The sequence below is a fragment of the Archocentrus centrarchus genome, unplaced genomic scaffold, assembly GCF_007364275.1.
Source record: "Archocentrus centrarchus isolate MPI-CPG fArcCen1 unplaced genomic scaffold, fArcCen1 scaffold_37_ctg1, whole genome shotgun sequence".
Taxonomy (NCBI): domain Eukaryota; kingdom Metazoa; phylum Chordata; class Actinopteri; order Cichliformes; family Cichlidae; genus Archocentrus; species Archocentrus centrarchus.
This window is the reverse complement of record NW_022060264.1, coordinates 1,520,698-1,533,054: the sequence shown is the minus strand read 5'-3', so window position 1 is coordinate 1,533,054 and position 12,357 is coordinate 1,520,698. Positions and strand designations below refer to the sequence as shown.

Sequence of the window (12,357 nt, the reverse complement as noted above, 5' to 3'; positions counted from 1 at the left end):
GGGAGCCCTTTATGGAATTGAGTTAAATTTTGACACTTTCCAGAAGCAGCAACAAGGAGCTAAGATTACAGAGCCAACAATGTATGACTTGAGTAGCAGTTGGAAAAAGGAAAAACATCACCCTCAACAACATTTCAGATATGTTCTTGTCCATATTGGTATGTTATAATTATAATAATGAACTGTTTATATGTCACAGGTCTGTTGCTACATTGCACACCTTAGATGTGGCAGTTATCTTGTCTGCACCTAAATGGCAGTGCAAAGAAAATCAAAGAAAAACTTTATGCTTTTGTTTTTTAAAACAGCTTTTGAAAGGTTTAAGTGAAAAGTGAGTGTTATCCTGACTAGGTGCTATCGTTAACACTTTACACACACATCTAACTGTTACATGGTTACATGCTGCAGGACTGCTGCAATACAAACAACATCTTTATGCTTTTGTTTTAGGCAAACCAGCTTGTGAAATGTGATAGTGTGATCATGACTGGGTACCATGATTAATCTTGAATACACAGAAGTCACTGTAACTGCCTCTGACCGGTATCAACGAAGAGGCTACAAGCTCCTGCACCTGCTGCTGCATTAAACACAAAGTGTTGCCATAAAACTGCTCCACATCCAAATGACTTTTGTTATGATCATTTACAGTAAAGTTTAATGCAGATACAAGGTAGAACATTTAAAGATATTATTACAGTGTGATATTAAATGTCAAGTAAAACTGTTTTACTTACGTCATTAGTGTGTATGCTATTAGGCTTAAAAATATAAACTCAAATACATAATTGAAAATGACAAAAAGAAATAGACACAACTATTGCTAGGAAACAAATTGTAAGAATAGCAAGGAAGAGCTGTTAAGATCTGCAAGCAAGTTGTATGGTAAAACACACTTTTGTTAATTACAGTGCCCCAGAGGTGTAAAAACACCAAATTCCTTCTGCGTCCTCAAGGCGGGGTCCAAAAGCTTACTGTGAGGTTTGGTCTTAATAGGTCAAAGTGTTGCTGAAATATAAGGTCACTTCCTTTTTGGCAGCTTTGCCACAAAATTCGATTCATTGTTATGGAAAAATGCTTATGCAAACCAAAATGAAATGTGAAAACTTTTGTAAGGCTTGCTCTGAAGATCAGACATAAGTTTCATGAAAATGGGATAAAATTTGCAACCTGGAAAAAGTTTCACCTCAACTGGCTCCTCTCGATGTGGAGGAGATGCGGCTCTACTCTGAGCCCCTCCCTAATGGCCGCATTCCTCACCCTATCTCTAAGACGCAGGCCAGCCACCCTTCGAAGGAAACTCATTTCTGCCGCTTGTATTCGCGATCTTATTCTTTCGGTCACTACCCAAAGCTCGTGACCATAGGTGAGGGTAGGAATGTAGATCGACCAGTAAATTGAGAGCTTCGCTTTTATGCTCAGCTCCCTCTTCACCACGACAGACCAGTACAGCATCCTCATCACTGAAGACGCAGCCCTGATCCGTCTGTCAATCTCCCGTTCCTTTCTCCCATCACTCGTGAACAAGATCCCAAGATACTTGAACTCCTGGGGTAGGAACTCGTCCCTGAGCCGGAGAGAGCACTCCACCCTTTTCCAGCTGAGGACCATGGCCTCAGACTTAGAAGTGTTAATTCTCATGCCAGCCGCTTCACACTTGGCTGCGAACCGTTCCACTGTGAGCTGGAGGCCACCACCTGATGAAGCCAACAGGACTGCATCATCTGCAAAGAACAGAGACAAGATTCTGAGGCCACCAAGGCAGAAGCCTTCCGCCACCTGGCTACGCATAGAAATTCTGTCCATAAAAATTATGAACCGAATCGATGACAAAGAGCAGCCCTGGCGGAGTCCAACACCCACAGGAAACAAGTCCGACTTATTGCTGGCTATACGGACCAAGCTCTTACTGCAGATGTACAGGGACTGAATGGCCCGCAACAACGGACTAGACACCCCATACTCCCGCAGCACCTCCCACAGGATACCTGGATACCACAAAGCACATTTAGACTGGTTGGGCAAACTTGCACGCCCACTCGAATATCATCGAGAGGATAAAGAGCTGGTCCAGCGTTCCATGACAAGGACAAAAACTGCATTGTTCCTCTTGGGTCCAAGGATCGACTAATGGGCGGACCCTCCTTTCCAGCACCCTGGCATAGACCTTATCGGGGAGGCTGAGAAGTGTGATCCCCCGAAAGTTGGAGCTCACCCTCTGGTCTCCCTTCTTAGAGATAGGGACCACCACCTTGGTCTGCCAATCCAGTGGCACCACCCCAGATCTCCACGCGATGTTGCAGATGTGAACCCCACAAGTGTGTGTTCACATGTGAATGTAATTAGAAATAAGCATTTGAATAAGGTCTATAATGTTTTTGGCAGATATATTTTGTTTGTATTTATAGGTCAATTTTTGGTTCACACTGTGTTAAATATTGAGTGTGTATGCAGTTACTCCGCTCCCACCAGTAGGAGGCACTGTGAGATGGTGGTATGCCTGCAGCTCGTGCATTCCCCTCATAGCTGAGGAGGAATCAGAGACGGCAAGCTGCTTTTCCCATGTTATCCTTTTGTTTTTCATTATTTCAGGTATGTTGTGTGTGAAACTGTAAGGAAAATGGGTGTAACTGCTAGTTAATATTTGTAGACAAAGTCGATTTAAGAACGATAGTGTTAATGAGAGGTAAGCTGCTTTATTTTTTGTTTGAGATTCGACCCTCACAGAGAGTGAAAGTGACAGCAGTGCACGCCATTTTGCTAACAGGCAGCTAACTATTGAAAGTGTGTGTGAGCTAATGCACTTTCATTCTCCTTGTTCTATGTATTAAGTGGCAAGGTTCTTTATGTATTTCATGTTTATATTTTTGTACTAGTTTAAAAGGTAGATTAAAAACTGAGAAGAGTAAAATGTATAAATTAATCAATATGTTTCAAAGTTTGTGTTTATTGACATACTGCTGTTTAACATGGAGTCCAGGAATACCTCATGGTATTTTTTTCTAAAGTTATATTTAAAATACAGTACTAACCAGTGTTAATCTGTGATATGAGAAAGAGACAAAAAGAAGATATTGTGGCAAAGTTAATGTTTGATAAATTTGTGTGATTTATGGACACAAACATGTCTAAAAAGACATTATATATATATGTGTGTACAGCAAGATGATGCTGATTTAAAATGGACAGTTAACAGTTTATGATATGTGATGTGTTAATAAATATAGCTGAGGAGGAATCAGAGACGACAAACTGCTTCTCCTGTGTCATCTTTTTGTTTTACATTATTTCAGCTATCTGTAAAGCTGCTCACGGGTGCTGTGACCCGGTACCCGTTACACAGAGGTGTGTCAACAAAAACAGCCCTAAAACATACAGAGCCTTCAGGAACTCAGGGCGAATCTCGTCCACCCCAGGGGCCCTGCCACTAAGGAACTGTTTAACCATCTCAGTGACACTCACTCCCAGTGATGGGCGAGCCATCCCCCTCGTTCCCAGATAGGGTTTAATATTTTTCCCGAAAATGACATGAATCAAATCAAATCCGGGATTCCCGGGAAATGGCTCGTCATTTCCCGGGAATCCCGGGAAAAAGTTTATTTATTTTTTTATTTTAATTAGGCCTTCTGTAGCCTGTGTCGGCCTTAACCTATTGTGATATTGTAGAGGTAGCTTTCCAGCTATGTCCTGTTATGCCCAGTAGGGGGCAACGTTGGCTTGATTAACGCAATAAAACCTACATCTCGACATTGAGTGCTCGAGCTATGCGGTGTTGTATCGTTCCTCAACACTCCCTTAACAAATATAATTCGAATATTCCTCCATTGTACATGGAATTATACCAAGCTATTTTACAACTGCTGGTGCAAAACAATACGGTTCATCTCCACAGCATTGATAAAGGCTCAGCCACGCTGTCGTGGTGACATCTGTTGTGCTATATCTCCACCAGTGGAACGCTGTAATAGTCATTGAAAAGTTAACTACTGTACTACACTATAATATGGCATAACACAGGGCCTTGAGTAATGCACTAGGACTTGGTCATTGCCATTCTGGCAACAACAAATTTATAACACCGTGTCTGAGGGTTAAAGTAGGTTCGCTGTGAATCGTCTATTGAAAAACTGGCCAATCCTTATAGCCTAAAAATATACATTTTACTCAACTCCATTTTAAAAGCGAAATATGTTAAAGCAATCTATTTCATGATAATTTCTTCACACATTAGGCCCGTATCCTAATTCATGATTGAGTAAGCGGCTGCAAACGAGGAAAAGAAACACTCGAAGTTAAACAGATATTTCTTTATTGTTCAGGGCAGGCATATTTTATAGGCTATATAATGCAATATAACAATATATAATAATTATTTAAATTATATAATACAAAATACCTTAGGGTAAACACATTGCCTACAATTTTAACAAATTAAAGAGGAAAAAAGCACAACTGTGTAATACCTCTATTAAAACGCTTGAGATGAAGGCTGAAGCCTTAAACGGAGGCTGAACGTGCCTGAAATGAAGAGTAATGCTTTTCGCATTAAACGAACCCTTCTCTCAATATTTCCTTAAATTTAACATTCTGAAGCTTTCTTTTCTTTCTGAAAGTCAAATCGACGCGCGCGACTTTTTTCCCGGTTTCCCGTCTAACGTTTCCCGGGAAACGGGAAATGGTTCTGATCGCATTTCCCGGGAATCCCGGATCCCGGGATTAAACCCTATTCCCAGACTCTGCTTCCACCTCAGAAGGCGTGTCTGTGGGATTCAGGAGGTCTTCGAAGTATTCCTTCCACCGTCCGACTATAGCCTCAGTTGAAGTCAGCAGCACCCCACACGCACTATAGACCGTGGAGTGGAGCACCACTTTCCCCTCCTGAGTCGCCTGACGGTTTGCCACAATCGCTTTGATGCTGTCCAAAGTCTTTTTCCATAGCCTCACAATTACAAAATGATCATCGACCTGCTACCTAGAGTGTCCTGGTGCCACGTGCACTTATGGATATCCTTATGTTTGAATGTGGTGTTCATTATGGACAAACTGTGGTTTGCACAGAAGTCCAATCACAAGACACTATTCGGGTTCAGATCGGGCAGGCAGTTCCTCTCAACCGCGCCCCTCCTGGTCTTACTGTCATTGCCCACGTGAGCGTTGAAGTCTCCCAGCAAGATGATGAAGTCACCGGACAAAGCACTCTCACGCACCCTGCCTTGCGACTCCAAGAAGGCTGAGTACTCTGAACTGTCATTCGGCGCATAAGCACAAACAACAGTCAGGACCCGTTACCCGGCCCGAAGGCAAAGGGAACAACCCTCTCATCCACCAGTGAAAACTCCGATGTGCAGGCAGCAAGCCGGGGGGTTACGAGGATACCCACTCCAGCTCACCGCCTCTCACCGAGGGCAACTCCAGAGTGGAACAGAGTCTAGCCCCTCTCCAGGAGACTGGTTCCGGAGCCCAGGCCATTAATTGAGGTGAGCCCAAGTATATCTAGCTGGTACCTCTCAACTTGAGCACTAGCTCAGGCTCCTTCTCCACCAGAGAGGTGACATTCCATGTCCCAATAGCCAGTCTTGATAGTCTGGGATCGGTCCGGTAGGGCCTCCGCCCTTGGCCACCGCCCGACATACACTGCACCTGACCCATATGATGCCTCCTGTGGGTGGTGGGCCTACAGGAGGGTGGGCCCGTGTCATCTCTTCGGGCTGCGCCTGTCCGGGCACCACGGGCTGATGCCCGCCCACCAAACGCTCTCCCTCGAGCTCCCTTCCCAGGCCTGGATCCAGGGTTCGGACCCCGGTAACCCTATCCCGGGCAGGGTAAACTGTTCCCTTGTTGTTATTTCCATAAAGGGTCTTCTGAACCGCTCTTTGTCTGGACCCTCTCCCAGGACCAATTTGCCATGGGAGACCCTACCAGGGGAACAAGCCCCCGGACAATATAGCTCCTGGGATCACTGGGACACACAAACCCCTCCACGACTATAAGGTGGCGATTCACGGAGTTCCGGTTCAGTTCCTGAATTTGTCAACGATCGGCTCTGATGGGCAAGCACTCTGGAAAATCAAAAATCCATGCAATAACTTCTGTGAGGCTTGGCCTAAAGATAATCTGAGTCATTTTTGGTAAACACTGGACAAACTTTGTGACTGTGACCTTTTGAAGGATTTCCATAAAATGCAAAATCCAATATAGGGGGAAATTATGTCACATGGTGCGTTGAACTCTCAAAATAAGTGATTCTAACCCAGATATCAAAAATTATATTTAACTTTTAACCTAGATATCAAAACATTTTTTCACCCTGAAATTACCATATGAAAGCTTAACTGGGAAAGTAAAAGTGACATCAAGTCATATATAAAAGGGTAATCATTTATTGACACAAAATAATGGGCAGTAAGTTTTAGGTGTGGGATGTGGGTTTTATCTTGTTATATGACTGCTGGTGGGCGGTACACAAATCTCAGTGCTTCAAACATCTTGCAGATACAATAAGTTCTGCATTAACCTAATTTTAGGTCATGGTTGAAATGACAGCTTCATCTGTTATTCTTTACCTCATCTGATCCCATTCAATCAGAGATGAGAGTTACTCCTAGAGAATAGTCTGTGATAGATTTGTCACAGTTTGTGGCATGCGCTCTGGGAGATCCTCAGAATGAGTGGGCTATCCAGCAAGCATTCAGCACCCCCTCCCCCATCTCCTTCACAGGAAACATCACATTTAATACCAAGAATATAAGCCTAAATTTACATTCAGTGACTCACATCTTATTTAAACGCAAGCTTTTTTTCCCCATTTTGTATCTAAATGCAGCTAACAGAAATGTCAAGAGGAGTTAAACTGGTGGAAAAAATTTCCTTTTTAAACTCCTAAGTATGCCTCAAAAATGCTCTTTATATATATATATATATATATATATATATATATATATATATATATATATATATATATATATATATAAAAACCAAAAAAACGAAGCACATTATACTACTCAAGCCAGCTATGCTTTGATAATACACATGCTCAATTTTCTATCCCTCACTTCTTTCCTGAATATTTGTTCTCCAGGAATCAGAGGAGGTACACTTATATAATGCTTCTGGGCTGAGATGTGTGTGTGTGTGCGTGTGCGTGTGCGTGTGCGTGCGTGTGCGTGCGTGTGTGAGTGCATGTGTGCATCACATCGGCGGAAAAATGAACCGGATTATTTTTACTGCCATGATCACGACCCAAGGCATACTGTAAAACCTGTAACACTCAGCAAACTCTGTGCCTGCAGAAATGACTGTAAGCAGCAGCACGAGAAAGGCTGCACAATCTGGGTTACTGACAGTGTAACAACCTGCTTAATCAGCTCAGAAGGAAATCACATTACCACCCTCTGGTGGACACATAAAGCTGACACTTCTGTGTAATGATCCAAATGTCTGAAATGAAGTCAGTGTAATTTGGCAGGAATAAGACAATAGATAAAAATTATTGCAAAATGCCATGAGTAATGCTGAATGCTGCACTTCTCTGAGGTGTAAATCACTGGTGATGACCCTAACCCTAGCTCTAAACCTATGCTCTCAGAATATGCCATTTTTCTTCTTTTTAAAACCTCATCTTCAAAGTTTTGGAAATCTAGAAACAAAAACAAAACAAAAAAAGATCATTCTAACTAGCACACATCAAAAATTATTTATATATTTTTTCAAAAAAGTACTTTTTCTTGCCTTCAAACATGTGGTTCAGGGAAAGGATTTCAGTCATCACTGATGATGCCTTAAACCTTAGGGTGAAAGGATTGTTTATGGAGATTCATGTAAAAAAGCTCTTGCAGTGTGATATTAAATATTTAATAATAGTAAGGATAACAAAAAATAGAGTTAATTGTAATGTATTTTGACATCTAAGTTATGACCCTAGCTCTTTCCCTGAACAATAGTGACCCTATGTTTTGTAATCAAATGAAATATTTTTTAAGGACAGCAGTCTAAATAAAAGAATGCAAATGACATTTGCACAAGAAGAGTTGTCAGCTCCCTTGCCTAAATTAAAACTGCAGATTTTTGAATAATAAATCATTATGCACACAGACCACTGAGACTTTCTCTAAAACAAAGATGCAGAAGTAAAAAGCTCTCAGCTGACATGAAAAAGGGGAGAAGAGAGACATGTGTAAAACCAAAACATAGAAAAAGAAAAAAAAGTTTGTACATCCTAAGGAGTAACAAAACTGAAGGACTATTTCCTACACCTTCATCAGTGAAAACCCCAAACCCAACCCAACTCTAACCTTAGACAATCACAGTATTGTAATTTTTGTTTTAATTAGATACTTTTCCCAAGTCATTGCAATCAGGGAACAAAAAAATAAATAAATAATCATCCTAACTGACACACATCAAAAAACTTACTGTTGTACTATGTTAGATTTGTTTACTGAGGCAAACTCTTGAGAAACCTGAGGGTAATTTTCCAAGAGACAGCAATACAACTTCTATACATCTTTTTACAACCACATGGGTTGCCCTCTGCTGGCCGTTAAAAAGATTGTAGGTTTAAGGCACTTTCACAATGATGTCACTTTTCCAATCCTCATACTACCTCCATGAGTAATAGTGCTCAATTATGTTTTTCTTTTAACCCTCTGAGGCCCAAGTCCCCTTAAGTAGGAACACTAACTCTGTACTTTGGAGAAGGCTAAAATGGACTTTTTTTCAAAAAGCGTTGAATACTTATTGGTGCCTGTCAGTTAGGATGATTATTTGTCTCCTGGTTGCGAAGACTTGAATGATGAATTTAACAACAAAAATGACATCTTCTGATTGCCTAGGATTAGAGTTAAGGTTAACTCCAGGCTACAGATGATTATAGCTACGAAATGTAGCTTGGAGAACTCACTGCCTGCTCCTACCAATTAGAAGAAAAATATACAGTGGTACCTTGAGATACGAGTTTAATGCTTTCCAGAGCCGAGCTCGTAAGTAGAGCAGCTCTTATCTTGAACAAATTTTCCCCATTTAAAATAAAGGAAATAGATTTAATCCATTCCAGCCCTCTGACAAATCCCCAAAATATCCCAAATTATGAAAAAATACATGTTTTTAATTAAGAAAAAGACAATTATACACAGATGAAAGAAAAGAAAAATGTATAAAATACGGTACTGTAATCTTACCTTGGCGACAGATGGGCTAACGGATAGCGGCTGAGGAGAGGGAGGGAGGAAGGGATACTGGCATGGTAAGAAGCGTAGATACGAGATACCACCAGTGTTGCCAAGTCTACTTATTATAAGCAACTTTGGGCTTGTTTTTTTCTAAAGTCGCTTGCACATCTCGTGAGTCGCGGGTTGCGGTTTTTTGGGCTTGTTTTTAAACGTGAAGTTGCTTATTTGGGCTTGACTTTCTTTCCAAGTGATGGGCTCGACACACGGGGAGCGACAAACAACAGTGACAAATGGGTCACATCGCCACTGGGGTGAAACCAAACACACGGGAGGCGATAGCGACGGCAGCATTGCGAATCGCGCTCTCACGTCACTCATCTCCAAGAAATGTGATTGGTTATGAAATTGGAGGGATTTATACATTTTTAAAGTAGTCCGTGTCAGACACGACAATAAAGATGAGGAGTCAGAAGATGTTATTGGAACTGACAGAAATTTTTCTGTTAAGTCTCCTCTACAAAAGAAAAGACAACCTCGCGTTCATCCTATATTAGCACAAAAGTCCCCTCTATCCATCTGTTTAACGTGAGTCTTGCGCCAACACGTTCCCATATGGCTGCCTTTTATGTGTAACTCCATAATCACTGCGTGAAGTGTCATATAATATAGGAAAGTCAAACACAGCTAAAACAATGCTTTCCTTCGTGCTGAAAGTGGTTGCAGACTGCAGCGTGTAGCATACTCTTCGCTCATTGGTCAGTCAATGAAACCCTCGCTGATTGGTTTAGTGCCACACGACAGCGACAAAAGTAGAACATTTTTCAACTTTGTTGTGTCGCGTCGCCTGGTCGCCTGTGCACGTCTACGTGTACGAGCTCGAAATTTCACATGCACGAATATCGCCGGTCCTTAGCTGGAGGAGGGCAAGCGATTGTCGCCTCATCGCACAGGCTCCATAGGAAATGAATGGAGAGCGAGCGACATCGCTCCTCATGTGTCGAGCCCCTAAGAATGAGCTCCAGTAAGTGGGGAAAATATAGAAAAAAATATAAGAGTGGGAGAAAGAGAGCGCACTTAAAAAATGGATCTGAGCTCAGATGGGAGACAGTGGCGCAAAAAGTGGGTATGCACTATATGCAATGCATAGGGGTAAGGGGGGCTAAAATTGTGTCCACCTCAGAAAGTAGCTGCGGACCTGATGGGAGATGCAAAGGCACTCTGCAGATTTTGCAAGTGTGAAATATGTTCTCACCATGCTGATTTAATTCAACGTGAAGCGCACACATGCAAAAAAACAAAACTGTGTACCCTTCTCTTCTGAGGCTTAGAAACATGGGTTTCACTGCTCCAAAACACAATGAGACAAAACAAAGAAATGAGTTTAAAAGGGGCCTCAGTTTAACACAGTTGGGCTTTTTTTGGGCTTGTTTTCATAGAGCTGGTTGCATGTTTCTATCGCAAAATCTGGCAACACTCGATACTACTTGACTCTGTGCGGTAAAACGTGAGAAGAACGAGATGAGGGATGTCTCTGGAGCTTGAAAAAAGAGATGAGGGATGCAAGAGGATTGTGGGACCGAGCGCCGATGTGCCAGCTATCGGTGGCGTCCCGAATCTCGGCTCGTATCTTGGAACTGAGCTCGTATCTAGAGCAGAAATTTTGCTCAAGCCGCGGCTCGTATCTCGAAAGACTCATATGTGGAGCAGCTCGTATCTCGAGGTACCACATAACAAAAAAAGGGAGCAAGAGTCTCATTATTGTGATTAAAGTTTTTTTTGTTTTTTTTTCTGCTTCCACTTTTGTAATTTTCTTGTGTGCTTTCTTGCTTTTAGAAACAATCACAGATTAGCTGTTTTTTCCTCATGAAGCATTCTGTAAAAAACTCATATAGTATGGAGGACATACTTTATAGTTTTTTAGAAAAAAAAAAGATGAATTATTAAAGAAAAATCTAAATAATTATTAATGTATAAAGTAGTTCTCCATTTAGCATTTTCCTGACTGTTTTGGTCTTTGGAAAAAAAAAGCAATGCAAATTAAACGTGTGATGCAATGTTAGGTGCTCTCTGGTGGGTTAGAGAGACACAGCCTGACTGCCTGGATTTTTATATGCAGTTGGTGTTGTTGCAATAGCTTTGCACTATTAGAGAGACCTTTAAAGGTCCTTTTAAATGTGTTTGTGCTTGTACAGGGACAGGTGATATGTAATAGACACCCTTTATGGCAAAGCATCATGACGGCTCTATGTACACTAAAGACTGTGGTTGCTACTAGTTGCTAGTTGCTACTTGCTAATGTAATTTCCTTGTTCTGCCATGAGAATTAATCTGATGTTTAACATTTGTTCCACATGACTTTTCTCCCACCTGTTTGCACCCCACCTGTTATGACCCTGGGCCCCACCAGTGGGGTGTGCCCCCACAGTTTGAGAAACATTGTTCTAAGCAATCAGAGAGCACCCTACATCACATTGCTTTAGCTCCAAGGACCAAAAGAGTCACGGAAATGCTAAATGAAGAAGCTAATCCAATAGTTAATCCAACAGGTAATATGAAAAGGGATTAGAACTGAAAAAGTGGAATTGCCAGTTTTGAATCCATTTACTTTTTGGTCTTTTTAAATTGGATTTTTAAAATCTGTTTTTTAATTCTGATTTAAAATACACATTTTATTAGGTTTTTTTTTGAGAGTTTAATTGGTTCTTTTCCGTTAAATACTTTTTCCATTTGAAATATTTATTAATGTATTAACAGTTCATTTAGAAATATTTATAATTTCTATTTTTAATGTCCAACAAATTAAGTAATGAATTGCTCTCTTTGTCTCAATAAAAAAATCTGTTTCTCTCACCAGGTCGCCATTATTGCTGGAAACTTTGAGCTTGCTGAGCTCATCAAGAACCATAAAGATTCTGATATAGGTGAGTAACAAAGCATATTTTCTTCTCTACCCCATCCATCCATCCCTCATCTGTTCTTCCTTAGCCACTGAGTGCATATTCCTGAATCTCTCTTGGGATACATTTCAAATCCTCCCATGGTTTGATCCTCCTAAATGACTTCTTGCTATAATCCCTTCCACTGGATTACAAGACCATTGCCAGGAGGATGAAAGTTTATGTTTACTCCAGGGCAATCCAGGACCGATTAGGCTGGGAGAAATGATCAGTGCTTCGGTTCAGGGGAGCTT

At 41.3% G+C, this 12,357-nt stretch overlaps 1 protein-coding gene across 1 annotated transcript in view; it reads left to right on the top strand.

The window, feature by feature from the left end:
• Nucleotides 1-12,096, top strand: part of LOC115776733 (SH3 and multiple ankyrin repeat domains protein 3-like) — an 85,051-nt gene extending 72,955 nt beyond the window's left edge. The window contains exon 9 of the mRNA XM_030724493.1: nucleotides 12,022-12,096. Within this exon, the coding sequence (XP_030580353.1) occupies nucleotides 12,022-12,096 (75 nt within the window). The remainder of the gene's footprint in view (nucleotides 1-12,021) is intronic.
• Nucleotides 12,097-12,357: the final 261 nt, after the last annotated feature.